Genomic DNA, 25,377 nt, shown 5'->3' with positions numbered 1-25,377 from the left:
CATGCTGAGTTTTGAGTTGAGGCAATGGGACAGCTTCTGAAAAGACTACTCTGTTCTTCACTGGGGTATAGTATTGACAGAGGTTCAGAGATCTGTTTCAGAAGATTCTGTGTGACTGAATGAAGAAGTAGTATCTTCTGCAGGGTAGATGATGAAGTTGTATTTTGTAGGGGCAGACCCACGTATGACCTTGCTCAGATAGCAGTCCTTTAGTACAACTTCCTGTGGGCTAAAGCCTAGCTGGATGGCCTTGAGGGGGATGTTAGATAACTGAGATTCCCTCTGTTATTTATTTTCTAAGTATCTGTCATAGCTGGAAAGTGTGGAGCAAGTTGTCTGATAAGTCCCTTGTCCCAGATGTATAAGAGTGGAATGCTCTTCCTGCTCCTGCAGTCCTTATTGCCTTCCTCCAGCACTCACAGCCTCCCTGTCCCACCCCAAGCACTGCAGATTATAGACAAGGGACTGGATTAACAGACCTGAAGTTTTATCTCTGTGTGCACTTAGTAAATAAATGATGCACAGCTGGAAATCAGATGCTGTGAGAGGAAGTGGAAAGAGGGAAGCTTTTTCCATTGGAATTTACCTTAGTTGGGCCAAAACATTAGAGGGCATTTATGTTTTCCTGAAGGCAGGACAGGCCTCAGCTCCAATGCTGTGAGCAAGCCAAAGGCCCGACCTGTGAGCCTTTACGGTGTGAGGAAAACCATTTCCAGTCAAGCTTGAATAAGTTCCTCTGTTATCATTTTAAGTTCTTTTATCACATGGTGTGCCATACAGCATGCAATTGCACATCGGGGAATACATCTGAAGCATGGCTGGTTGTTAGCAAACAGGCACACAAGTTTCTGTGAATTTGTTAGAGTGTGAGCTGTGGTCTGTTGACTGCAGCACAGCCACTGTTTTGGTATATGGCCACCAGTGAGGAGCGGCTGCGGGGGCTGTGGGTTCTTCACGTCTCCTTTGCCCTGGGGTGCTCTTTGCCTTTGAGTGTTTCCCTTCAGGCACCATGGCTGTGAGGTGGTTTGCTTCAATGTGAGCCGTGCGGCTGCTGAAATGCCTGACTTGAACAAGAGTTGATTAATTCTGTCGCTGTCAAATATGCCTCTGTTATGCCAGACTAATTACCAAAACAGACTGCGTGCATCCTAAAAGCATGCATATTTTGACTGTTGGCTCCGACGTTAGGCAATCTGTAAATCAGCTCTTTGGTGGACTCCTCTGTTGCTGAACACTTGTGGGAGCAGAAGCTCTATTCACTACTCAGGTTTATTTTGGGCTTAGTGCTTTTCCTCAGCAGCCACAAACGGCCAGACCCTTTCTTCCTCCATCGGGAGAAGCTGGAAGCCTCAAGCTATAGTTTTGTGCAGCATCAGGGAGTTCTTGCACACAGGGTGCAGGCAGCGTGAAGAATCTTTCTGGCGTGTGCTGCCGGCGCCAGGGCAGCTCTGCCCGCACCAGGCCGCACTAGGCCGCGGGCAAGCACCCCGTTAGTGTCAGCAGGGATGTTTGCACAAAGCTGACGTGCTGTTTCACCCCTACCTGAGGAAGGGCAGCGAACGTCTTCTTTGCTTTTAAAAATTACCTTAGGAAATGAACCCTAATGAAATGAGTCACTGAAATACAGCCTGGTTGTTTAATAGGCCAAAAACCAGAGGTGGAGGAGGGCCTAAGAAATGCTGTGAGGGTGGTTCCCACTGCCAGGCTGGTTTTCAAATTGTGTATGGGGACAGCAGGAGGAGTGGCACTGGGAGGTGGCACTCTGGGTTTCATGCAGATCCAAAGTAATGGTAGGAGATGGTCCTTGTGTCAGAAACATTCCGAGGAAATGAGCAAAGCAGATGATAGAATCCCTACAAAATGCTGGCTCTGAAACAAGCTAAATTCAATCTGGTGCCTGTTGTTATGGGAAGAATATCTTTGCTGTGATTGCAATTACCCCAACTGTTGTGTGGGGCAGCTTTCCTGTGGCCGGCACCCACCCCGCTAACACCCACACTGTGTGTGGGCAACACAGTTTCTGCAAAGAAGGAAGTGGGGGATCCTCAGGATGCTGTGTGTAAATGACATTGCTAGTCATTAGCAGCCTTTTGCTGAAAAAAATGCCACAGCAGCTCACCAGCAAACCAACCCCCTCCCACTCCCTGCTTCTTCCACCTCAGGTCCTATTAGAGTTGGGTTTTGCTGGGAAGAGCTCAGCCTGTAAGTCCTTAAAAATAGCTACCGTGACTTTGAAAGGAAATAATAGGGACTACCTTGAGAGTAATAGAGAGTACTTCTTTCCTTCACTTTTCTTCCGTGCCCAGCTGCAGGACTGATCATTGAATGGGGGAAAATGGCATCAGCAGTAAGACAATTATTGGAAAACAGGCCTGGAAAGTTATATCTGATAACATACATTCCTCCCTCAAAAGCAGGTGTGTGCAGTGGGGTGCAGGTGGGGTGTGTGGAGCTGCCGGAGGTGAGTGAGTGCTGTCAATCCAGCAGCAACTCATCCTGGAGGTTGTGTATGGGAATATGATAGAAAACAGCAAGAGAAGCACGGCAGCTGGATAGCGTGACTCTCTGGAAAGAACTAGTGTTTCTTGTTTAAAATGGGAGCAAAGAATCATGGAATGGCTTGGATTGGAATGGACCTTAAAGACCACCCAGTTCTAACACCCTGTGGTGTGCAGTGCTGCCCCCCACCAGCTCTGGCTACCCAGGGTCTCACCCAACCTGGCTATGAGCCCCTACAGGGATGGGGCACCCACAACTTCTCTGGGCAATCATGATTCTTATTCCTGGATCAAGTTAACAAACTCCTAAGAGGACATTCTCACCAGACTTCTGGTGTGATGGGAGAAGACAGAGAAATGGCAAACAGCATTAGTAAGATGCCTGCTGCCTTTATGGCTGAGGTCTGCTAGGTCTGCCTCCTGTCAGGGCACAGTTCACAGTCTCTTCTGCAAGAAGCTTTCAAGGAAATAGTTTCTTCTTCATGCAACTGCCTTTTTCTCCACTCTTTTACTAGCGTCTGTGCAAGGGCCCTTGGGCTATAAATGAATATATTCAGATATGTGGCTTTCAAAAAAATGCAGTATTATGGACAATTTGTCACTTTGATGAACTCACAATCACCAGCTGAACATGCTTTTTCTTTTTTACCTGCATTAATTGAACAGCATGATCTCTTAATAGAAGAGGAAAATCTGTTTTCCCTCTCCTTTTTACATATGAGATCTCCAATTGATCAACAGCTGCAATGCTTGCAAATTTTTTAGAGCCTTCTGGCTTGAAGGTTTGTGATATAACATCACTTCTAAAATATGAGCCTCATTCTGCGCATACTAAACAGGTTAGATCTAAAAGATTTCCATCTGGGGAAAAAGGGAGGCAATGTACCATTAATAACCCTGCTGCAAACCTCAAATTCATTATCCCATAGATATACCAAAAAAGGCAAAGAAATAAATTTGAGTGCATCTGTAAGTAATAAAATGTTTCCTTCCATATGTCAGTTGCTCATTGCTGTTCCGATGGAGTTTCAAGCAGCCACGGCATGCGTGGTAGACATGACTTCCTCCTCTTCCTTCTCCATTGCTCATCACACCGGTTTTGTTATATATATATATATAAAAGTATGCTCAGGATGGTACAAATTTTAAGTTAAAAACCATTAAAAATGTAAGCTTTAGTAAAGTAAAGACATTGAGATTTCAGATTTAATATAGACTGGTATGGGAGTGTCTTTTATCTAGTACTTAATGAGCATTAATCTACACTACAGCCATGAGATTTAGATTTGTGCCAGTATAGTCAATAACCAGACAGGAAGCGGTGATCATTGGCATGTACTATGTGAAGTATTCAGGTCACAGGGTTTTGCAGCATTTTATTCTTGGAATAAAAATGTAAGTGGGATAACAATGATGGAAGAGAATGCAATCTCTGTCAAGAGGTAATGAGCAGTTTTTGTGCTTCGGGGCCAGATTAAAGGACTGATAACAGAGACATCCTTGCCTGGTGCTCCTGCCGTTTTAGTAGAACTGAAACTAATGCTGTTACATAAAAGTGACATGGGAGCCATCAATTCATTCGTTAGACATGGGAAATAGTCTCTTAAATATTTGGCCTTCAGAGTAGCTTAGAAAAGATTTACGGAATTAGAATTTGCAAACGTCTTCATTTTTTTCCTTCTAAATGTATTGAAGTGCCAGGACAGAGAAAGGTCTGTCCAGGCATACTGACAGCAGACCTCTTTTTCCAACTTGCCATTTATGGACATCCTGGAAGTAGTCCATGAACCCCTGTTGGTTCCCAGCTGACCAGCAAAAAAACCCCATTTGTTGAGAAAATATTAAATCTATTTTTTATTTAGCATAAAATTACCAAGTGTAGCCTCAGTCCTTGATGCTCTCTTAAGCACTGTGAAGGATTCTTGTATTTCCATTTCTCAGATTAACCCTTCCAGACTTATTTTAAATGGCTGTGCAAAATGTTAACTGTTCGGCTTTCCTTTTCTCTATGTTTTTTTCCTTAAGGTAATTTCTATTCCAAATGGACTCATGTTCTTCTGAGCAACTGGGAAAAGAGATGAGATGCAAGCTGTGGGTATAGCGAGGGATGCTCCTGTTCTGGCTCTACTCGCCAGCTTGCAAGGAGGCTGTATGGGCGTGCAGTGCATTTGCCTATGCTCATGCCTGGGGATTTTTCAGCCAAGGAGCACTTCTTCATTTCTCTGCTTTAAGAAAGAGCTTGTGTTCTGAGGCTCCTAAGCCTTCAGCAGTGGACTTTCTGATCAGAGAAGCTGTGCAGCTTCTTCTTCAGATGGAGTTTGATGTCTGATCTCAACATGCTTCAAGTTCTTATATTTCTCCATATAGTAAATAGCATACTAAATCTGTAAGAGTCTGTGGGGAATTTTTTTCTCATTCTGATAGAGTCATGCCATCCACATTAATAGATATTAAATAGTGTTTCATACTGTGTATCCTTTGCATCCCCAGGATAAAACACAACGAATGCTAAAATTGCTGCTGAAAGCTACCCAGGCTTGTCTTCCAATTCTGATCCTGTTTTCAGCTGCGTTAAATCTTGAGGACATCTCAGTGTAGCTAGAAATAATGGCTTTTGGCAGACAAGAAGCCATAATTCATTTAAGAAAGGGAGTGAATGTGACGGTGGGGAGCCTGGCTGGCTAGGCACTCCAAGCTGGGGCTGGGTTGGGTTAGCTGCTCTGTTGTCCTGCGGAAACAGAGACTTTGGGAGGACTTGTCAGGGATGTTTACAGGCTGTGCTGACTCCTCTGAGGCTGGACAGGGCAACAAAGCGGGGTTGTTTGTTTTGGCGGAGGTGGGTTTGTATGGGGGAGGGCAGGTTGGTTGCTTGTTGAAATCTGCTAAGTTTGCTTCTCAAATGGAAAGAACTGGGAGATGGCCTGGGAAAATAAAGTGATGGGTAAGATTTTATTCAACGGTAAAAATTCTAGGCATGGATTTGGGATGCTTCTGTTTGCATGCAGGCTTATTTTCATTCATTAGCATGTGCCATCTCAAGCTGTTTCTCAGCTGTCCTCAAATTCTATTGGTGATTTCCACTGCTATGAGATTTCCTCAGGTAGATTATATATATACACACATATATATATTTCACAGCTTGGTGTTGGTGATACTAATTACCCGTTATACCTTTTGAATATTGTGTGCCTTTTCTATACTCATAGGCAGCCACCTGCGTTTCCTTTTTAAATGTTTTACTGTTGTTGTTTTATTTTTCCTGCCTGATGTTGAGGTTTGAGCTGTTTTTACCGTGGTTGTGGCTGCAAGTAAAGTGGGGCAAAGTGGCTTGTTCCATTGTCACAGTGTGATCAATGGCAGGATATTTGTCCTGCTGCAGGGAGTTGTTTTCCCATACGCAAACAGACTCGGCTGAGTCTTAATTACAATACCACCTTCACACCCACCAAGGCACTGTAAGGCTTCCTTTGGAGACATCTTTTAAAGGAATTAAGTCAATTGATGGTGACCAAACATCATCTTAAATTTCTGCTTTGGACTGCAGCCGGTTTCAGGCAGACCGTGTGAACTGGAAGCAGCAATGGAGAGGCAGCCTTCTGTAAACCTGGCTTAAAAACTGTTTTAAGTCAAAAAACTCAAAGAATTCCCAAACCTCATGATGGCTGAGGCTGGCAGGGCCCTCAGGCCCACCCCTGCTCCAGCAGGGACACCCAGAGCAGGAGGTTTAGGCGGCTTTTTGACATCCCCAAGGAGGAGACCCCACAGCCTATTGGCAACCTGTGCCCTCACAGCACCTCTGTTTGCAACTGTAACATTTCTCCTTTTTGCAACGAGTTGTAGCAAACCAGTATTCACAGAAATTATGGTAAAATTAATAGCAATCACAGCGTAGGGTATCTTCTTAGTAATCCAAAAGAAATGGAACCTGTAGGCTATTTTATGCTCTATTGAGAAAACACATGCTGCTGTGGAGGAAGACAATTTCTAATCTTTCAAAACTTGAATTGTCTGTCTACAGCAATTACTGATACCTTGTTCTATTATCAGCTCATGTTATCAGAATTTCTCTTTTGTGGGGAAATAATCTGTAGGCATGTGATACAAGTCAGAAGAATCCAATTTTATAGCTTGTTGAAGCAACAGTTGAGTTTTAGGAGAGAGGCATTAGTTTATAAAGGGGGTACTTTGCCTGACCTGAATTTAGTAGACTTGCTGCTGGATCCAGATGGAAATATGTAATAATCCTTAGTCACCGGTGCTGTCCTTCACACATTTGTATTTTGTTGTCCCAGCTGTTCGTTTTACCTTGTAAAGAGTTCAGTGAAGTTTGGCTCAGTGTGTATCAGAGGCGTTTTCTGATATGTGCTCTTATTGCTTTCCATTGGAGATCAAATGACTGACTTCAGATGACAGCCCTGGCATTTGTATATTTGAGGTCCTGATGGAGGGTTTCAATCCTGGGATTTGCTTCTTTCTTTTTACAGAAGTTCTTGAGAGTATATTGCAAATCCTGTTTATTCATTCATGCATTTAATGAGATGAAGTGTGAGCTGAAGGAGACTCAATTCCCACAGACTGAGTGGTTTCTTGATTTTCATTGGGCAGCCTTAAATATTTTTTTATGCTACATTATTTACATATATATTTTTTTTAACATCTTCAACAAACGTGTTGCATAAACTGTTTAGTACACCAACATCAACTTTGGACATAAGAGAGAAGATTAAGAGTCAGCTGTGCTGAGGAACTGTTATCTTTCTAACCATTCCCTCTTATCTGTTTTCCAGAGAGCAGATTTGACCTCTGATAAAGATTTATACCTGGACAACAGCTCTGTTGAAGAGGCATCAGGCGTCTATCCCATCGATGATGATGATTATTCTTCTGGGTCGGGTTCAGGTGAGACAACATGTCACAATTTAATTTTACAGTGTGTAAGAAGCCACTTGTGGAAAGCTGTGCAGTTTTCCTTTGTGAGCAAGAGATGGTGCTTTCAGTGAGTATGATCAGCACTCTATTTACAGAGCACTGAGCACCCCTGAGGCCTGGGTTTTAAATATTAACCTTCTGCTCTTACTCCTTAGTTGCATCATTTCACTTCTCCCCACTCTGTTTTATTTTCTCTTTGCTCTCTCTTTTTTTGTAGATCTCTCTGGAGTTTAGAAGTTAGGATTAGAGAAAGCTTTACTTCTCCTTTGGCATGATGCTAATTTAGCAGTCTGTGTGAAATCATAGCAGCGGTAATCTCATTTTCTCTCATATTCTTTCAGGTTCATGTAAACGTAACGTCCATTTATTTTTGTTGTTGTTTTTCTTTTAAATTTAGAAGTCTGGAAACTGCCAAATACATGACAGTTTTCTCTGAGGTAATTACATCCGCATAGAAGCTAAATAAATTCATAAACATAACATACTGAATTCTCAGACTTAAACACTCATTAGATGCGTGTAGCAAGCTCGTCATTTTTCAAGAAACTGACAGGGAAGCCTCATTAATCATTTCTCTTAGAAAGCCCTCATTGTGGAATGTCTTTTAGACTAACTGGGAGACTCCAAACAGTAAAATCTAAGTGCGGGATTGTGTGTCTGTTCTGAAAGAGGCGTTTCCTTATTGCTGTCAGTATTTGCTGAGCTGTTGTGGAAGACTCCATTATTTACCCAGTGTCATTTCTTTGTTTGTTGTTGCTCGTCTTGTAATCTGTCTTGTGATGTTTATACATACCTCTGTGAATTCTGAAAGGTTGAGCTCTTCTTTTGTAGCAGCTTGTCTTTGTTACTGTTGTAACCCACAGCTTTCTCAGGTAGATTTTTGTTTTGCCTGTTCTTTGGAGGTTCAAAGATACGTTACAATGATGTCATCAGAGGGTTTGTTGGTTTTTTTTTCTTTCAGACAAATTCAGGCCTATTGGCCACTGGCATCTGGGTGATAACATGTGGGGCTTTTTTTAAGCCTGTCATGGGATGGATTTGTTGTTCCACTGTGATCAGAGGCTAAAACAGAACTACCTGTGCAGACTACTCTGATAGAAAATTTCAGATATAATTTGAGAGGAGAAAAAAAAAAGAAAAAAAAAGAAAAAAGAAAAAAAGAATGTATTCAATGGTTTCTCACAGTTCCAAGGACCATCTAAATAAAATTCTGATCTCTGAGAAAATTGCACTCTCAGTCAGCATCTCGTTTTATTGTGTCTTTGGGTGCTGGTTATTTTGTAAGCCTCAAAAAAGGAGTTAGGTTGACCGTGAACTGTCGTATGGATAATGGTCTATTTTCTTTTTTCTTCACCCCTCTGTGGCATTTGAGCAGTTTCTAACATGGATGATTCAAAACACAGTCCTTCTTTTGAAGATGAGTTATACAAGAACAGGCTTCAGACTTCCTTAACCCATCTCAATGCTGCCAAGTGGAGCCCAAAGGACAGAATGTACCACTAGACCTCACCCACAGCAGTATCTTTGTCTTTTGCCTTTTCCTGCATTGAGCCTTGAGTCATGGATAGAAGACGGAGTGTATAACTCACCAAGAAATGCAAGTACCTCATTCAGCCTTTGGCAATCACCACCTCTTACCTAAGAGAAAGTAAATTAAAAAAAAAGGAGTCTCATAGACTGGGACTGTTTAGATGCCCCTCCAGAGATTTCACATGACAGTACAAGAATCTAATTCTTTTGAACAAAGGAAGAAGTCTTAAGTTCAATACTTTCCTGGGCAACGTACAACCTAGTTTTATTCACTTACAGAAAAGAATAATCTCCAGAGGGAAGCAAGTCAGCATCCCCTTTTCTCCTTCTCATCCTGACAGCCTACACGAGGTACAAAGTGTCCTCTGGTTGTAGCAGTGATGAATTTTCCTCATACTGTGTTAAATGTGTCTCTCTCTACTTGATACTCAGTGATGTAATGTTCCTAGCTGCAAGAGACTTCCTACTTGAGTGGTTTTCTTGCTATGTAATTCTACTCTAAGCAAACAGATCCAAGATGACAACATGCTGACTCCTTTCCTTGGTATGAAAATTATTAGCTGCCACCAGTCCTATGGAGATAAACAGAAATTGTCAGCACCACTGTTACTGCCCTTGCAGGTTTGCAGGCAGCATTAATGTGGACAAATGTCAGTGTGAGCATGACACATTTCAAACTGAAAATTGGCTGAGGGCTTTTTCTAAGGAGACCAAAAAGGTGATGGTTTTCTGCTTTTCTTTTTTCCCCCCATTTTTCCTTCATTTTAGCTTAGTTTCATAGCCTCTTTATTCTTTATGTACATTCATATTAATTTACCCAACTGTTCCATCATAAAATCATAAAATATCCCACACTGGAAGGGACGCACAGTGATAATCAAGTCCAGTTCCCCACTCTACGCAAGACCACTCCAAATTCCAACCCACTGTCTGAGCTGTGTCCAAACGCTCCCTGAACTCCGGCACTCGGGGCTGTGCCCACTGCCCTGTGCAGCCCATTTCATCCCACCACCCTCTGGTGCAGACCCTGTCCCTCACCCCCAGCCCCTCCCCTGACTTCACTCCATGCCGTTCCCTCGGGCCCTGTCGCTGCCACACAGAGCAGAGCTCAGCGCTGCCCCTCAGCTCCCAGTCAGGAGCTGCAGCCGCCATCAGGCCTCCATCAGCTCCTCTGCTCTGGGCTGCACAAACACAGGGACCACAGCTGCTGCTGTTTCATTCATCTTTCCCTGTAGGCCCTTCACCATCTTTCTTGCTCTCCTTTGGATGCTTTTTAATTAGTTTAAAAGATTTTCTGCTTAGACACAACTTGAAATGTAAACACTTCTGTTTTCAGCTCTGGCATGAAAGGTCTTAACTGAACCCCGGTCTTCTCTCCCTGCCCAGTAATTCTCAGTGCTCCTGCTCCAGGTGACTGTCCCTGACAGCATCCCAGGAGAGTGGCATGCTGTTTCCCAGTGTGTTTATTCTCACTGGGTACAAGTGATGCTGCAGGTATTCATTTCCCCACTTCCCAAGTTCCCACTTCATGTGCCTTTTGGGTTGGATTGGAGCCAGGGCTTCTTCCATCCCCTTGCTATACCTTGAACATACTTCGCAACACTGACCGCCTGCTTCTCCAAGACCTTTAGCACAGAAAGCTACTGTGATATATCTTGTTTATGAGTATGCTTTTATTGTGCTGGGCACAACCTTGTACTCCAGTATAGTTAAGACTCTTCCTTTTATTCTTTCAAGTCTGACGCTATTTTATTATTTTCCTTTCCTTCCTCCTATGAGAGTTAACAGAGACAGGATATTTATGCATAACCTCCATTTATTTCATCTGCAGTTCCCTCATAGAATGTTAGTATGGTCATGGTGTCGTCCCTGATTGTACAACACTGTGTTGATTAAGAGTTGGGCTGGAAGTTTTTTGTGTGAGCTGGAGTGAGATAAGCCAGCTGCAAGTGTTTCGGTCAGGTATGTGCCACTCTGTTGATAGAGATGGAAGGTGTGAGATAGATGCTGGGTCTGTGCATACTCACCTTTTGCCAGGCTTGTTTTCTGGTGGCAGTACTTCCAGAGGAAGTTGTCCAACAGCAAACAGATGATGCCAAAAGATAGCGTGAAATGACTCTGGTAGGAAGAGTTAATCACTGGCTACTTGGCAAATTAAGAGTGCTAACTACCATGGGCTTGTACAGTAACATAAGCTGACAGTCTTGATTTGCTGGCAAGTTTCCTCAAGCAGCAGGAGTGTGAAGGCGCACCTATCTGTGCTGCAGTTATCTGTGGGGCAGCTAATAGTAGGCACATCACTGAGGGCTATATAATATATTTCCACACCACAATCTAGAGCTATTGTGAGCACTGTGCAGATAACAGTTGGGAGTCCTGAAGAAATTGCAATGGATAAAAGACATTGTGATGGTAGAGAGATCTCCATTCTTTGCTCTGGACATGGGTATGGATTTAATTACTGTAGAGTTCTTGTGATGCGCTCAGTAAGAAGGCTGTATCCACTTGTAGTGTCTTAAGGCAATTAATGCCCAGAGCCATCTCTAAGCTGACCAGTTCCAGAAACCTAAATCACAACTATTGCCTGAAGCAAAGGTGACATTTAAAGATTTGGAGGAATGGTTTTTATTAAATGAGATTTGCCATTTCACAGAAAGAGGGGAGGAAAAAATGAAGTTCTTATACTCTCAAAGTCTGCTTTATCAGATCTTTAATCTGATCATCAGTTTTAATTTCCTTGACTGTGAAAGTCTTGTGTAATTTGCAGAAACTTTGACAGGTAAAGCAGGCTGAACTATCTATAGAACTCTTTATTTCTCAAAGAAAGCTCTTGAGGCAAAGACAGGAAAATGTTCCTGTTGGGTATCTTTCCTCAGCAGTGTTTTGCAGCAGGATGGGTTTTTTTTTTCTTTTGATCTTTGAGTAGTATTTCTGGAAAACAATTGGCTCATGTTGTGAGGTCTTTCTGGAACAGTTGCATTTTAATTTCGATATCTCTGGATGGTTCTCCAGTATTATTTCTGTGCCGGCAGTTTTCATACACTGCTTTTTTTTAATTGTTTCAGTTTTACCTTTCTATCACACAAGAGTTGTCATAGCTATTGCCTTGTTAACAGCCTTTCTTTCAAATCCAAATGTATATAATTCTTGATCACGAGTTCAAAGCTTGTTTTTGTGCTTCATCTTTCAGCTTGTTTTCTCTCTCTAGAAAAATAAGATAAAAGCCGGTTTGGAATGACTGAGTCATACTGTTCTGTTGTAAGATATATTCCTATTTGTTAGGGATTACTTTTAAGAACATTTTCTAGATGTATTACCCAATAGTTATTTGGGCAACCGGTGTCTGCAATGAGCAGAACACATATTGAGATTCCCGGGAAGCGGATAGATCTATTATTTTCATCTCTCAGACCTTGCAATAATTTAGTCTATTGTCTGTCTCTTCTGCCTCCCAGTATCACTAAAGGATATTTATTAGACGTATCCATTATCTTATTATAAAGGAGCCTTCATACTCCAACAGAGCTTTGAATATGGAGGAAATGAAACGTAAGGTCTTCTTTAGGGATTTTTTTTGTCCTCTTAGCCTGCATTTAAAAAGAAAAAGGATTTTGAATTATGCGAGGCTTAAAAACACGTGTATTCCTAGTGACTGAAGTATAAAATAGCAGCATTTCTGTAGATGGCAGCTACGTGTTTTCTTTATAGTTAAGAGTCTATTGGGTTTACTCTAGAGAAGTGATTTTTTTTGTTGTTATTGGAACAGTTTGTCACAGGGAAAATCTGTGCAGTTCACATAGCAAAAGTCAAATCGGCATTGGAGAGGTGTATTGACTGATTTATAACACGTAATTAACTGGCAATCGTTGAACTATACGCTAAGAGTTAGTATCAGCCATACAAGTGATAACCACAGCATCAGCCACTTGAAAACAATACTGTGCAGCTACAGATTTCCAAGCCTCTTCTGCAGCTGATCCCAGTGCATCCCACATGCACATGCAGACTTGGGTGCACACTCACATCTCCCTTGCAGGCCCAGAAGCATGCAAGCCCCCTCATCTGGGCACACAGGACCACTACCCATATGTCCTTGCTGTGTCTCTAAGGTGCTGCTCCCCGTGGTGGCCATGGGAGAGTTGGAGGTGGCTGCTGGACTACAGGGCCACATCAGAGGCAGTTGTACTGGCTTCCACTCCAGAGTCTATTTTACTTCTATTTTAACAGGCATTGTTTTCTGGGCCATTTACCAAGGGTGGGCCATACCAGCACCCTACCCTCAGCATTGTAACAACAAGTGAAACTCTTCCAGACTTATTACAATGTCAATGAAATGTTGTCTGTTTTGCCTTCAGGTGCTGAGGAAGATGAGGACAGCACAGTGACAACAACATCCAGAATAGTTCCAAAGTTACCAACAACTAGTGATGCGTCTAGAGCTGAGACCACCACAGTGAAAATGCAGACCAAGATGCCTGCACAAACACAGGTACGTAGGTAGAGAGCAACACTGTTCCAAATAGTTCTTTTGCACCTCATTGTTGCCTTGATTTTATATATGAATTGCAAAAAGCATTTGGACATTTTTTATTAAATATTACTGCAACAATTTAAATGGATACAGAGCTGTTCAGTTTTCTGTTAGAAAGTCTGTGTAATGACATCTTGTGAAAGAAGAGAAACATGTAAAACATGTATTTTTTGTTTAATGAAGAAAACAATTTTTAATAGTATGTTTGAATCTGAGCCATACCCTTCTTTTATGTCTTTCAAAGAGTTATTCAAAAGTCCTCCTTTCTGAAAGGAACGTTTTGTTTGGTTTGGCTGTAGTTTGAATACTTTGTAGGTTCCATTTAGCGTTTTGGTGTTTTCTGCTGTCACTGCAGGTGATGTTTTGCTCAGTTATCCTCAGCGGTGTTCTGAATATAGCATATTTGATGTGTTAACTGCAGAATTGTTATTCCGGTCAGAGGCTGTAATTCCTATTATACACAGGCAGTGTTTACTAGCTGATTGCTAAATATATTTTGGGGAGCTCTTGAAACTCCGGACAGTGATTTTTCATTCCATCACAATGAGGATTAGTTCCATTTTCAATATCTAGGACAGTTTTCTGTTCTCAAAAAGCATCCCATGTGTTGTGACTGTCATGGGATGCTTTTTGACCACAGAATATTATGAAGCACGCCTGTGGGGCTGCCACAGTTGTGGGGCTGCCACAGTTCTGTGGCTGCCCGTGGCTGGCAGTGACAATGCAGTTCTGTGGTGATCCTGTCTGTAAGGGCTGTTTTTCTTTCTGTGCCACAGTCACCTGAAGAAATTGATAAAGAGGAAAGACCCGAGGTGGATTCCAAGAAAAAGAGCAATGAGCCAGGGGATGACACTGATGTGTTCACTGAAAAGCATTCCGAAAACCTCTTCCAGAGGACAGAAGTTCTGGCAGGTAAGGGTAGTTTGCCAAGGGTTCACCACCTCACCAGAAAAGGAACAAAGAATATAAAAGGCATTCACATCAAATAGCACAAACTCAACGTCTGTGTTTTCTTGTTGGGTTCTTGACACGTTTGGAGGGGAGTAGTCAGTGGTTGATTTGATGAGACTGAGACTGGCAATTTCTTTAATACCAAAAGCTGTTGCTAATTGATTTGACACCCACAGACTGAATACTCCCTACAGAGTAGCTGGAGCTTCCACAGCTCAGAAAAGGAGTTGCAACTTGGATTGATGCTTGTAGTGCAGAAGAGTATTTCACACCCACTCTCCTAGGAGCACAGCGTGGTCTAGTACAGATAGAACAGAGGTGCTCACAGCAGGGATGGGTGGGTGGAGAGGGATGTAAAGGGCCCATTTCTGTGTATGACCCAGGGAGGAAAAGGCTGGCCTCCTTTTATTTTTTCCCCAGTAGCTTTTCTACATGTGATTCATGTGATTTTTTTCTTCTTTTCCTTCTTTCTTTTTTCATGGTGTAAGACCTGTGCTTACTAACATACCTTCCTCCCACCTCCCGGGAGGGGTTGTTGGGAGCCATGGGTGGGAGAGTTAAATCACACAGTTTTGGACTTTATCTCCCCCAGAGCACTGAAATGTGAAACAGCATTTGTATCCACATCAGCAGAAACATTCGGGTTTGCTCTTCAAGTCCAGCTGGAGGTGTTAGTTTCTACACTCTAGCAAGTACATGATGAATGTAGTGTCTCTACTGCAGCTCCATGAAATGTTCTCTCCTATTACTCATCAATAGGGAGTCACTGAGTGAACACATGGAGAAATGGGATAACACATTTTTTAGCTGGTGCAACAGAGTAGTTCTTCTAAGGCTAAAAACATCAACTGCTGGAAAATCAGCTTGAAAAGCTTTTACATTTTAGTATTAAAAGTGAATTACAACTTTATGCTCTGGCAATATTGGCAGTTTTATTAGTCAAGCTTTTGATAATTTATTTAGAACCATGGGTTGCTGGATCACTTGCTTGCAGGTGAAATGCACTCCTAAATGATTCCCTCCATTAGAATAAACAGGGTTTCTCAGAATACAAATCAGGCTGCTCATGCTCAAGACAGTTGCAGAAAATAATGGCAAGCTGGTTGCACGAGGTGAAAAAGATAGGTGGTTCCAGACCCGTTCTTCTGGCACATTGTGAATTTCTTTTTCTTTGCTTACAGCTGTTATTGCTGGCGGAGTTATTGGTTTTCTGTTTGCAATCTTCCTCATCCTGCTGCTGGTATATCGCATGAGAAAGAAGGATGAAGGCAGTTACGACCTTGGTGAACGTAAACCATCTAGTGCTGCCTATCAGAAGGCACCTACTAAGGAGTTTTATGCATAAAATTCCTACTTAGTGTCTCTATTTATGAGATCACTGAACTTTTTTAAATAAAGCTTTTGCATAGAATAATGAAGATCTTTTTTTTTTTTTTTTTTTTTTTTTCATTAAAGAGCCATCACGGCACCTTTATGATAAAATCCCATTGTATTTAAAACTTTACACGTATTCCTTTAAAAATGTAAAATTAAAACTTAACACTTGCAGCGTTCTGTGGATAACAGTGGCAAAGCATTTATTTTATAAGAACCATTGGTGTTCAACCGAATAATTTTTAAAACTTGATGCATAAATATAATGAAAACGATTGCTTTATCCTATGAGTCAATGGAAGCTGTTTAATTTTTTGTCAGCATGTCTCAGATTGATCTTACGAGTTAGCTTTTATTTCATTAATTTATCTGTTTCCAAAAGAGAAAAAAAAAAGAAGCCTTTTTGTAGTTGTCATGGTGCAATTTGTCTTCAGATAATTCAGATAACAGTGACTTTTAGTGTCAATGTAATTTTTCAGCTCTGTAAACTCTAACCTCCACTTTGTATAGATCTAAGTGTCGGATTATCAATTTTACACTTTGCATTGTTTCTCAGCGTACCTGTAGCTTCAGTGAGATTTGTAACAGCGAATTAACGTGTAAAATTGGATCATCACTACAAACTGTATGGTCGTGTTCTTACTAAAATCTCCTGTCAGGAAGATTTGAAGTAAGCTACTGACAAACCTAAGCAAACCCAAAGACTCTAACAGTATTTTGAGAAGTTGCTGCAGATTTCTATGGCCACTGTATTTGTTAATTATTTGCAATTTGAAGGTACACGTAGGGGTTTAAATTTTTGTTCTTTAAAAATGCATTTAAGTTGTAAACGTCTTTTAAAGCCTTTGAAGTGCCTATGATTATATGTAACTTGTCGCAGACTGGTGTTAATGAGTATATAACAGTAAAAGAAAATGTTGGTATTTTATAAGCACAGACAATTCTAATGGTAACTTTTGTAGTCTTACATGGATAGACATCATTGTAATTTGGGAACATAAACACTACTGAATAAATCATGTGGCCTAATACTGACAATTCCATTGTGATATACTTTTGTATGCTTTCTGTTTTGTGTCTGCCATGGTTATGTTTTAATGTCACCACGTTCGTCCAGTAGGTCCTCAAAATCCACCCAAAACAAAACCAAAAAGGCTGTTGATAAGGCTGATCCTCAGACCAGATTTACTGCCGAAGAGGCACAGAAAGCCTGGAATGTATAAGTGCTACACACGGTGTGCGGGTTCCGAGTCATTTGGCCTCTGTGTTACATTTAACGGCAGTATTGACGCAGATCTGCTCTTCCTGCAAATGTTGTTTTCAGTACTGTAAAATTCAAAGGAGTACCTGATTCCATTTGTTGTGTATATTAGTTTTCGATTTGTCATTTCTTTTATTATTATTTTTTTTCCCTGGCCTATTGGAGAATTTTGTTTGATTCTGCTCGGACTCCAGCAGAAGAGTTGAGACGAGTGGAATATCTTCGTAAGAGAAGAAAGAAATATTCCAAGTAGAAGATGAAAGGCTCTGTTGCTTAGATCGCAGATAGGTGTTGGAGAGGGGGACACGTGGAGAAGACGATAGTCTGCCTCTCTATATTACGCTTTGTCACAGACAAATGGCTTCGTCTTCTGCTCTGTTAACCTCCACTCTTTTGATTTTGAAATTTCCAGAGTTAGATGTTCGGGATGTCGAGCTGAACTGCTTCTCAGAAAAGGCACCGTGTTGTAAATAAGAGCTATTAGCTCTTCAGATAAGAGTTGCGTCACTTGTATTTGTCGCTGTCCCAAGTTCAGTGGTCATTTAGAAACAAACGAACGCTATCCTGTGCTAAAATATTTAATATATTGCTTTTTAAATTACTTATACTTACTGGCAGGTTTTTTCGAAGCCATACAAGTTCAACAAGTAAAAACAGGGTAAGAATTTAACAGGTATATCTTATTGTGCAATATTTAGTGAAATTCAATTAGTAAAATAACTGCTTGAGATAACTGTGCCAAGAAAAGAAAACTTCTGGCAAATGCTGTGCCACTGCTGTAAAATAAAGCATTTGTTAAAGTGCCAAAATAAAGTCTACCATGCCTAAACTAATACTTTATTTGTACAGTCTGACATCCAGTTTTTTGAAGCCCGCTTTGCTTAAGGTAGTAGATTTGAATTTTCTTTAAGGCTACAAGGAATCTCGCTGGAAATATATCCCTAAATATTTAACGCCAGATAAAATGTCTCCTTCTCTGTAAGCAAACTGATATTAAGAAGCTGTTTTCATCTGTACATTCCAGAGTCCACCTCTACACCTAACATCCAGGACACTTTAGTCAACGCAGATGTCTGTTCTAATTACACAGGTTGTCCCATATTATGCTTGCCTGGTTCCTCCTGCATCTGCTAACAAGCAGAAGGAACGGTAAAGTTTCAGCTCGGTTTCACCACTCATGTTTTTTTTTTCTCCTATTATCCTCTCTGTTATGTTATAATCTCAGTTATAAACATTGGTTCAGTTTTCATCAGTCTAGAAACCCAGCTGATGCAGACAGCCATCTTCCTGCAATGCTATTCAGAAGAAATGGGCAGCTGAATGTGCTTCTCTTACACTGAGACTTCCTAGCGTTGGTTGGGCTCCAGTTCTGCTTCCCTTTTGTTCTCCCCTTCCTGGATGCATTTCTGGCAGTGCTCTGGCTGCGAGGAGGTGTTGCTGGGCAGCTGTGGTCCCATGCCAAGCTGTGGGTGCTGTGCCACATGCGCAGCTCTCAGCAGGGGCTGGGGCTCTGCTGTGGCTTTTTCCTCAGAGTCCCTTGGCTCTTTGGCTCTTCTCCATTGGGGCTGCTGTGGCAAGTTGGAAGTCTTCAGCAGCCTGATATGGTACTTACTGGGGATCGATGGGCTTTAATATTTATCAAAAAGCCATTCTGCTTTGATTTTTCTCTGGACTATAAATGGTTTATTCCTTTTAGCTTCTTTGCTAACGAAGCCCAGTGCTGGTAGCCTAGAGCTCGCATTAGAAGGAATCTCTCACCTTTGTTTTATTCCTGGAGAAATAAATTCAGAAGTTGACGTCCTGGTTCCTCTGCTTTCCAACTTGGAAACAAGGAGAAGGGAAGAGGAATCTGAGGGGGAAGAGAACTCTAAGAAAACTCTTGTTCTAACAGAAGAAGTATAGCAGTTGCTTTTAAATTTGCAGTCAGTCATGTTTGTTACTTACTGGTCACTTAATCAAACTGACATATTCTCCTGTACGGAATTTGCAATATTGTTGTCCATTTTCATTGAGCTTTGATGTTAATTTTGTTACGTTTAAGCTCTTGCCAACCTATCACACAGCTCTGAGCCTTGGTGTGAAAACGCAAACCTTCCAAGCAATGCTTTTTCATTACTTCTGGCTCAGAAAGCTTGATTTCAATACACAGTTTGTCCAAGAAAAGATACAGCAAGCACCCCTCCTCTTGGCTCATCCTCTGGTCCTGGGATCTCTGTGGCTGCAGCAGAACAGCTCTACTTGGGAGCTGGAAGGGTGAGCAGGACCGCTGACATGTGCATTTCATTTCCTCCCGGTGACCAGGCGCTGGGTTCAGCCGTGTGGGTGGGACGTGGAGGAGCTGTAACCCAACCCTGCCAGCGTGAAGGATTCTCTGCAGCGCTTTCTTCTCCTGTGAAGTCAAGTGAGTTGTATATTTTTGCTTTAAAAACAAACAAATGATAAAACTTGGGCTTGGTGTAGCTCCAAATGAAAACGTGGTCTCCTGACCTGACCCCTGTGAAGCAGTTTCACGTGTGCATCAGATGTGCAGAATGGTCTCTGGTGTGGATGGAAACGCTGAGAAACCCTCCGTGCATCTGCAGCATCTGAGCTTAGTTTGTAGTGAGGGAATGGGGAGGAGGCAGGAGCCACGTGGAGCCACAGACATTAATTTGGGGTGAATGGTAAGAAGGCAGGAAGAGAAACCGTCCTGACAGAAACCGTCCTGACAGCACACACTTTCTGCTGGAAGTTACAGGGCTTTTTGTTTTCTTCAGTTGTTGCCGTCATGCTGAATTTGTTCTTCAGAGAGAATCTGTAGGCAGGAGAGTGGGCAGATTTCGGTGTCGTAGCTGGAGAGGCTCTCATTCGCACACAGCTACCCCAGCCACAGGTCCGTGCTGCCTGCTGCAGGGCTTGCCAGCTTCTGCTGGTTATGGGCCCCTGGCATTCAGAAAGGAATTACAGCAGCAAAACGGGTGGAGGATCTACAGAGGTGACCCCATGCATCTCTTGCTGTCCCCAGGAGGTGCTGTGAGGGCAACAAGAGGGAAGGGCGAGAGTAAGAGCTGAGCTTAGGAGGGGCTCAGTCTCCTGTACTGCGTGCAGTTTTGGTGCCACAATATAAATGGAATCGTAAACAAAAAAACTATTAGAGAGTGTCCAAAGGAGGGCAACGCAGATGGGGAAGGGTCTGGAGGGTAAGGTGTGTGAGGAGCAGCTGAGGCCTTCGCTTTGTGCAGAGCAGAGGAGCTGTGAGGAGGCCTCATGGCGGCTGCTGATCCTAACAGGCAGCGGAAGGGCTGCACTGAGCTCTTCCTCTGTCTCTTTATTATTCCTGGGAGATATCAAGCTTTCCCATTTGGTGTCAGATGTGTTTATGGCTTAGCCTGTGGAGCTGTTGAGTTTTTTAATGCATGTTGGAGTTTAAAAACTGCCACAGTTGGGCTGGAGCTGAGGCGCTCTCTCATGGCTGGAGGTCAGGTCCGAAGAGCTCCTCCAGCCTGGTACCTCAGCCTGGCCTGCAGCAAGAGGAAGCAGGAATGCTTATGAAAAACTTCCAGAAAAACATTACAAAATCCGTAATAGTTCATTTAAAATAAACAGACCCAACATTCTCTGCAGGGGGTGACTTCAATTCATGCCTGTTTCTTCTGGGGCATTATGCAATTATTTTTTTTCCCATGGATTTTTTTGTTGATTTTTTGAATGCAGAGGAAGCTTGGGATATTTTTTCTTCTTCTTTTTTCTCTTAATTCTAAAATGAACCAAGCACTGACGTATAAGAAAGAAAAATTCCACCAGGAGTAGAAGTTATTTGAAGCTTATCTGGTGGTGGGAAATGAAGATCTGTGAAGAAAAAATGTTCACATCCCAGTTACCCCCCCACCTTGTGCAGCTCTGCGTGGCCCCGGAGTCTAAATGGGTGCCCATTCTCTTGGACTGCTGTGGTGGAACTGGAGCTTTCTGTAAATACTGGAGCTCTCCAGAGGATACCAAAGAGAAATGGGAACCGACTTCTGATGTTTTTGTGTCATAACCCATAATACTAACGCTTGTCTCCCTCCTACACCCCTTTCTAAATATAGCAGCAGGGGAGAAGTCAACAACCATCATGCTAAATAGTACTGAAAGAATGTAAAACAGTCTGAAGTTCAGTTTTCATCATTCCTCCCTATAATTTTCATTACCACAGAACTAACCAAAGGAATCTCTCGTCAAAGAAAGTGGAGCGTGTGTTCCTCCTAGACCAGCCCACAGTGCCAGCTGAGTTACTGCTGACTGGGGAAAAACATCTTGGGAAGGCACAGCTCTTGAGACTGAGTCTCAGGTTACCCATGGCACAGTTTGACTTCTGTTTAGACTGAAAGTCTCGAATGAAGGGCTGTGTTTCTAGGAAAGGGGCTGTGGTGTTCCTGCTGTTGATGCAAGATGAACAGTACCCGAAAATGTCTGTTGTCTGAGCTGCATATTGGAGTAGAGTCTTCCATAAGGATCACAATCAGCTTGAATTTTTGATCATAACTAAAGCAGCAGCAAAGAACATTGCTTTAAAACACTTTGCCTTGTTTTGCACACACTGCTATTTTCCTGAAGAGAATTAGTCGTCATTGGCTTGGAAAAAAAAAAGGACTTATTCACTTGTCACTATGTATAATTTTACAGTTGATTTTGTCCTTACTGCTCTTCAGGAGAACACACTATTTACGTATCTATGCTATTACATCGCTTAACTTACATTCTTATAGTCTGTTTTTTCCTTCCTTTCATGTTAAAAATGTTCAATAAATATTTACCAGCTGCCCGAATGCATAGGTGTTATTGCAACTTGCTTTATCCTGGGAACTGATATTCATTAAGAACCCATACATGGAACAAATCAGAAAGAAAGCTTAGCAAAAACATTTTGGCTTCCAAGTACCTGTCTTTATCCAAAGTAACTTATTTATTAGGTAAAAACATTTTGCCAAGTGGATTGAACTGAGTAATTCCAAACACAGTGTTTTTTAAGGCTTTAAACCAATGGCTCTCGTTGCAATCTTTATTTTTTGTTTCCCATAGGTTGGTAGAGCACAAACTTTCCTGCTTTTTTAGCTTCTAAGCCGTTATATCAAAAAACATCTGAAAATGAAAAAAAAAGAAGAGAATTGTATACCTTCTGAAGAGCTGTCAGAGAGTCTAAAGTTCTCTTTTATCCTCTCTGAAAGTGGCTACAGATGGACAGCTATGTGATTTCTCCCAGCTCATGGTCTGAGTTTTGTAACAGCCCTCACAGCAGAAATCATCGTTTTTTCTCTCCGCCAGTCTGCTTTTTACAACATGTTCAACCACTGAGAGCTGTGTCGATTTTTACACCAGCCTTTCCTGATATGATTTTTAAATGCTGATTCTTAAACTCCATAGAACCGCTCCCTTCTGATTCTTCTGGGTTCTAAGAAATACTCTACCAGTTCTTCTCGGCAGCCTGTTCTGGTGGTTGTTGACCCTGCCCACGTCAGGAGGGTTGAAACTGGATGATCTTTTAGGTCCTTTTCAACCCAGGCCATTCTGTGGTTCCAGGATCCTATGATTTAAAAAGTAATACATCCTTTTACAGCAACTCTTATTATTTTTCAACATGTGTATCAAATCCTTCACAATGTGGTCATTCAGACATATGGAAATTTGCGTGAGAATTTGCTATCTTCTAAATATTTACCAAAGGGAATCAGAAGAGGAGGACAAATTTTTCCATTACACTCTGCAGTTAAATGCCACAAATGTAGGGTTTTCCTTATGGCAGCACATTGACTCCCTTGCAGAATATCTGAGTGTAAGTGATTAATATTTTATTATCTCTGGTTGACTTTACTGGCTCGTTCAGAGTCTCGCAGTTGAACTCAGAACAACACATACGGAAAGCTGGGTCTCGGTGCCTCCTTGTACAGAATAGGGTGTTCAATCTGCTTGTATTCTAAACCCATCAAAAATAACAAAACCAAAATCCTCAGGCATGTTTCAGGCACGTCAATATGGTGAAGCCAATTTTGGTGCTCAGTTTCTGTCCAACTGTCTCCTATTTGCTGCTTCAGAAAAGCTCCATCTCACACTATTGTAGCTGATCTAGAGAAGCTGGGTCCAGAGGAAGACCGTGAAGATGACCAGAGGGCTGGAGCACCTCTCTCATGAAGAAAGGTTGAGGGAACTGGGCTTGTTTAGCTTGGAAAAAGCTCTGGGGAATCCTCATTGTGGCCTTTTAGTACTTGAAGGGAGGGTATAAACAGGAGGGCAAACAACTTTTGAGAGTCGCTGAGAAAGCGCTTGTAATTGAATTCTTTCATCACAAGAAAGTTATTTAGAGCAGTATTATTTAATGTATACTTAATGCAAATATGCGATAATTGATGTTAGGTATCTATATGCCTTTTCTTTCTTGTAAACACAGGAGTGAAAAACTTGTTAATACAGGTGAACCAACTGCTACTTGAAGCATGGAGATCCACAGGAATCTTCTTGCAAGTAAGCTTCTTGAATCTCTGTTTTCACATCAGGTGCTCTTTCTCTGCTCCCTATCAATGACAGCACAGGTCACACCGTTTGTGAAGAGACTCAAGTCAGAACACATTCAGCCAGTCACTGAATTGTCACTGTAATTGTCTGGTAATCTACAGGAAAACTTCCATTGCCAGACCATCTCTGACTAGCAAGTTCTGCTGCCAGGACTTTGGGTAGGTCACGAGTTACTGATAATTTTATGTCCCTGGAGCATGTGTGTTCATCTCTGCTTTCTTGAGGCGCTGCCTGTCCCTGTGGCAAGAGGCAGTAAGAGCAAAAGGCTGCTGCACACTGGGTAAGAACCCAGGGCTTGCAGATGCCAGTACTGCTTCATTCTTGGAACATGTACACAGTAGTGCTCTGCTGTATGTTGGCTTGTGTTCTTCAGAGAAGAAATTTCACTTCAGGAAGAGAGGCTGAATTTTCTTGCCTTACATCAGATTAGTTTGAAACTGCATAGAAACTTGAGGCAACTAATGCAGACTTCTGACAGTAAACCTGTATAGCAGCACACACAAAGCAGGCATGCCCTACCAACCTACTGCTTTCAGATGTTCTGTTCTCTGCCGATGAACTTCTTGAGATGTGAAAAAAACAGTCTCTAACACAGTAGCAGAAAAGCTAGCAAAACTGCACAGAAAGATAGATGCTACAAGGTGCTTGCTCTCTTTCTTTCAGTGTCTCTGCCTTTTTCTCCACTTTGTGCACTATTAGGATATATTAATTTGCTGCCAGGCAGTGCGAATGGAAAGACATACAAGTCAAGGTCAAACATGAACACTTTTTTTTCCAGGAAGACCTGAAAAGCAGCACTTCTTGGGAACTTCAGAATATTTCTTTTCAGCTCCTTTAACTGAAAAGAAGAGGAAATAAAAGCTGAAGTCTACATTAATTAGCTGTCCATACTTACCTGGCTATAGCAGAAAGTTACAAAGAAGAGCTGAGCTGAACAAAAATCTTCTGGAAGTAGTGAAACACTGTGTGAACCCAAAGGAGACTCTTGGGAGCCAACGTAATAAAACAGAAAAAAAATAGGAAAATAATTCAGTAAAGTAAACAAATGTCATAAAATGAAAGTTGAGAGCAGTCTTCTGAACAAGGGGAGCTGCTGTATCAGTAATTCCTTCAGGCTGATAAGAGTGTGCTCCCACTTCAAACATCTTTTGTGTCTGTACCTGTACCTGGCAGCCTTTCAAAGAAATCTCACACTTTTTTTCCCCTCCCCCTCCCGACTTTGCATAATAATTATTATGTGAACATGCTTGTGATTTCTTTACTATTTTAATACAGTCCCATCGTAGAGACTTCAGTGAAGTTCGAAATGCCACTGAAGCAGCCCTTGCTCCAGAAAGTACGTAGCGTACGCAGACTGGAAAAACAAAGCTCAGAGAAAAAGTGTCATCCCTGTGCCATGCAGGGAAAAGCACGTCCCAACCAAGCAGCTGTCACTTCAGAAGAGATTCAAGATCTTTTCAGCCAGTACCCTGCGTCTAACAGCACGCTGCACCAGTTGCTTCACACACTGTGTAATAGAAGGTGAAAAAATCCTTCAGTGAGAAGTGTCATCCATCCTCACATTAGATTTCATCCTCCTTTCGAGAAGTTAGATACAGGCTTATTCCCTGAAGCACAGTTACAATCTCATAATTCTGATTATTTTTGACGTTTATATCTATATGTATACATTGGCAATCCCTGTCTCAAGTATTAAATTAGCTCTTCACTCTGACACTGTTCCTACCAGTGTCATCACAGCAGCCCTCTCAAGATACATCCATACGAGTGACTTC

The 25,377-nt window shown here is 42.0% G+C and overlaps 2 protein-coding genes across 2 annotated transcripts in view; both read left to right on the top strand.

The window, feature by feature from the left end:
• The window catches only part of SDC2 (syndecan 2), a 52,286-nt gene extending 34,379 nt beyond the window's left edge, over nucleotides 1-17,907 (top strand). Inside the window, exons 2-5 of the mRNA XM_015855925.3 lie at nucleotides 7,286-7,397; nucleotides 13,313-13,446; nucleotides 14,265-14,400; nucleotides 15,621-17,907. Of these exons, the coding sequence (XP_015711411.1) occupies nucleotides 7,286-7,397; nucleotides 13,313-13,446; nucleotides 14,265-14,400; nucleotides 15,621-15,784 (546 nt within the window). The 3' untranslated portion in view covers nucleotides 15,785-17,907. The remainder of the gene's footprint in view (nucleotides 1-7,285; nucleotides 7,398-13,312; nucleotides 13,447-14,264; nucleotides 14,401-15,620) is intronic.
• A 1,381-nt stretch (nucleotides 17,908-19,288) lies between these two features.
• CPQ (carboxypeptidase Q) overlaps nucleotides 19,289-25,377 on the top strand; it is a 154,203-nt gene continuing 148,114 nt past the window's right edge. The window contains exon 1 of the mRNA XM_085539400.1: nucleotides 19,289-19,475. The gene's annotated coding sequence lies outside the window, so the exon portion shown is untranslated. The remainder of the gene's footprint in view (nucleotides 19,476-25,377) is intronic.

This window comes from Coturnix japonica, chromosome 2 (assembly GCF_054131305.1).
Source record: "Coturnix japonica strain WE chromosome 2, WE-NBRP24, whole genome shotgun sequence".
NCBI lineage: Eukaryota > Metazoa > Chordata > Aves > Galliformes > Phasianidae > Coturnix > Coturnix japonica.
The sequence above is the reverse complement of the archived record's forward strand: the minus strand, read 5'-3'. Positions and strand labels throughout refer to the sequence as shown.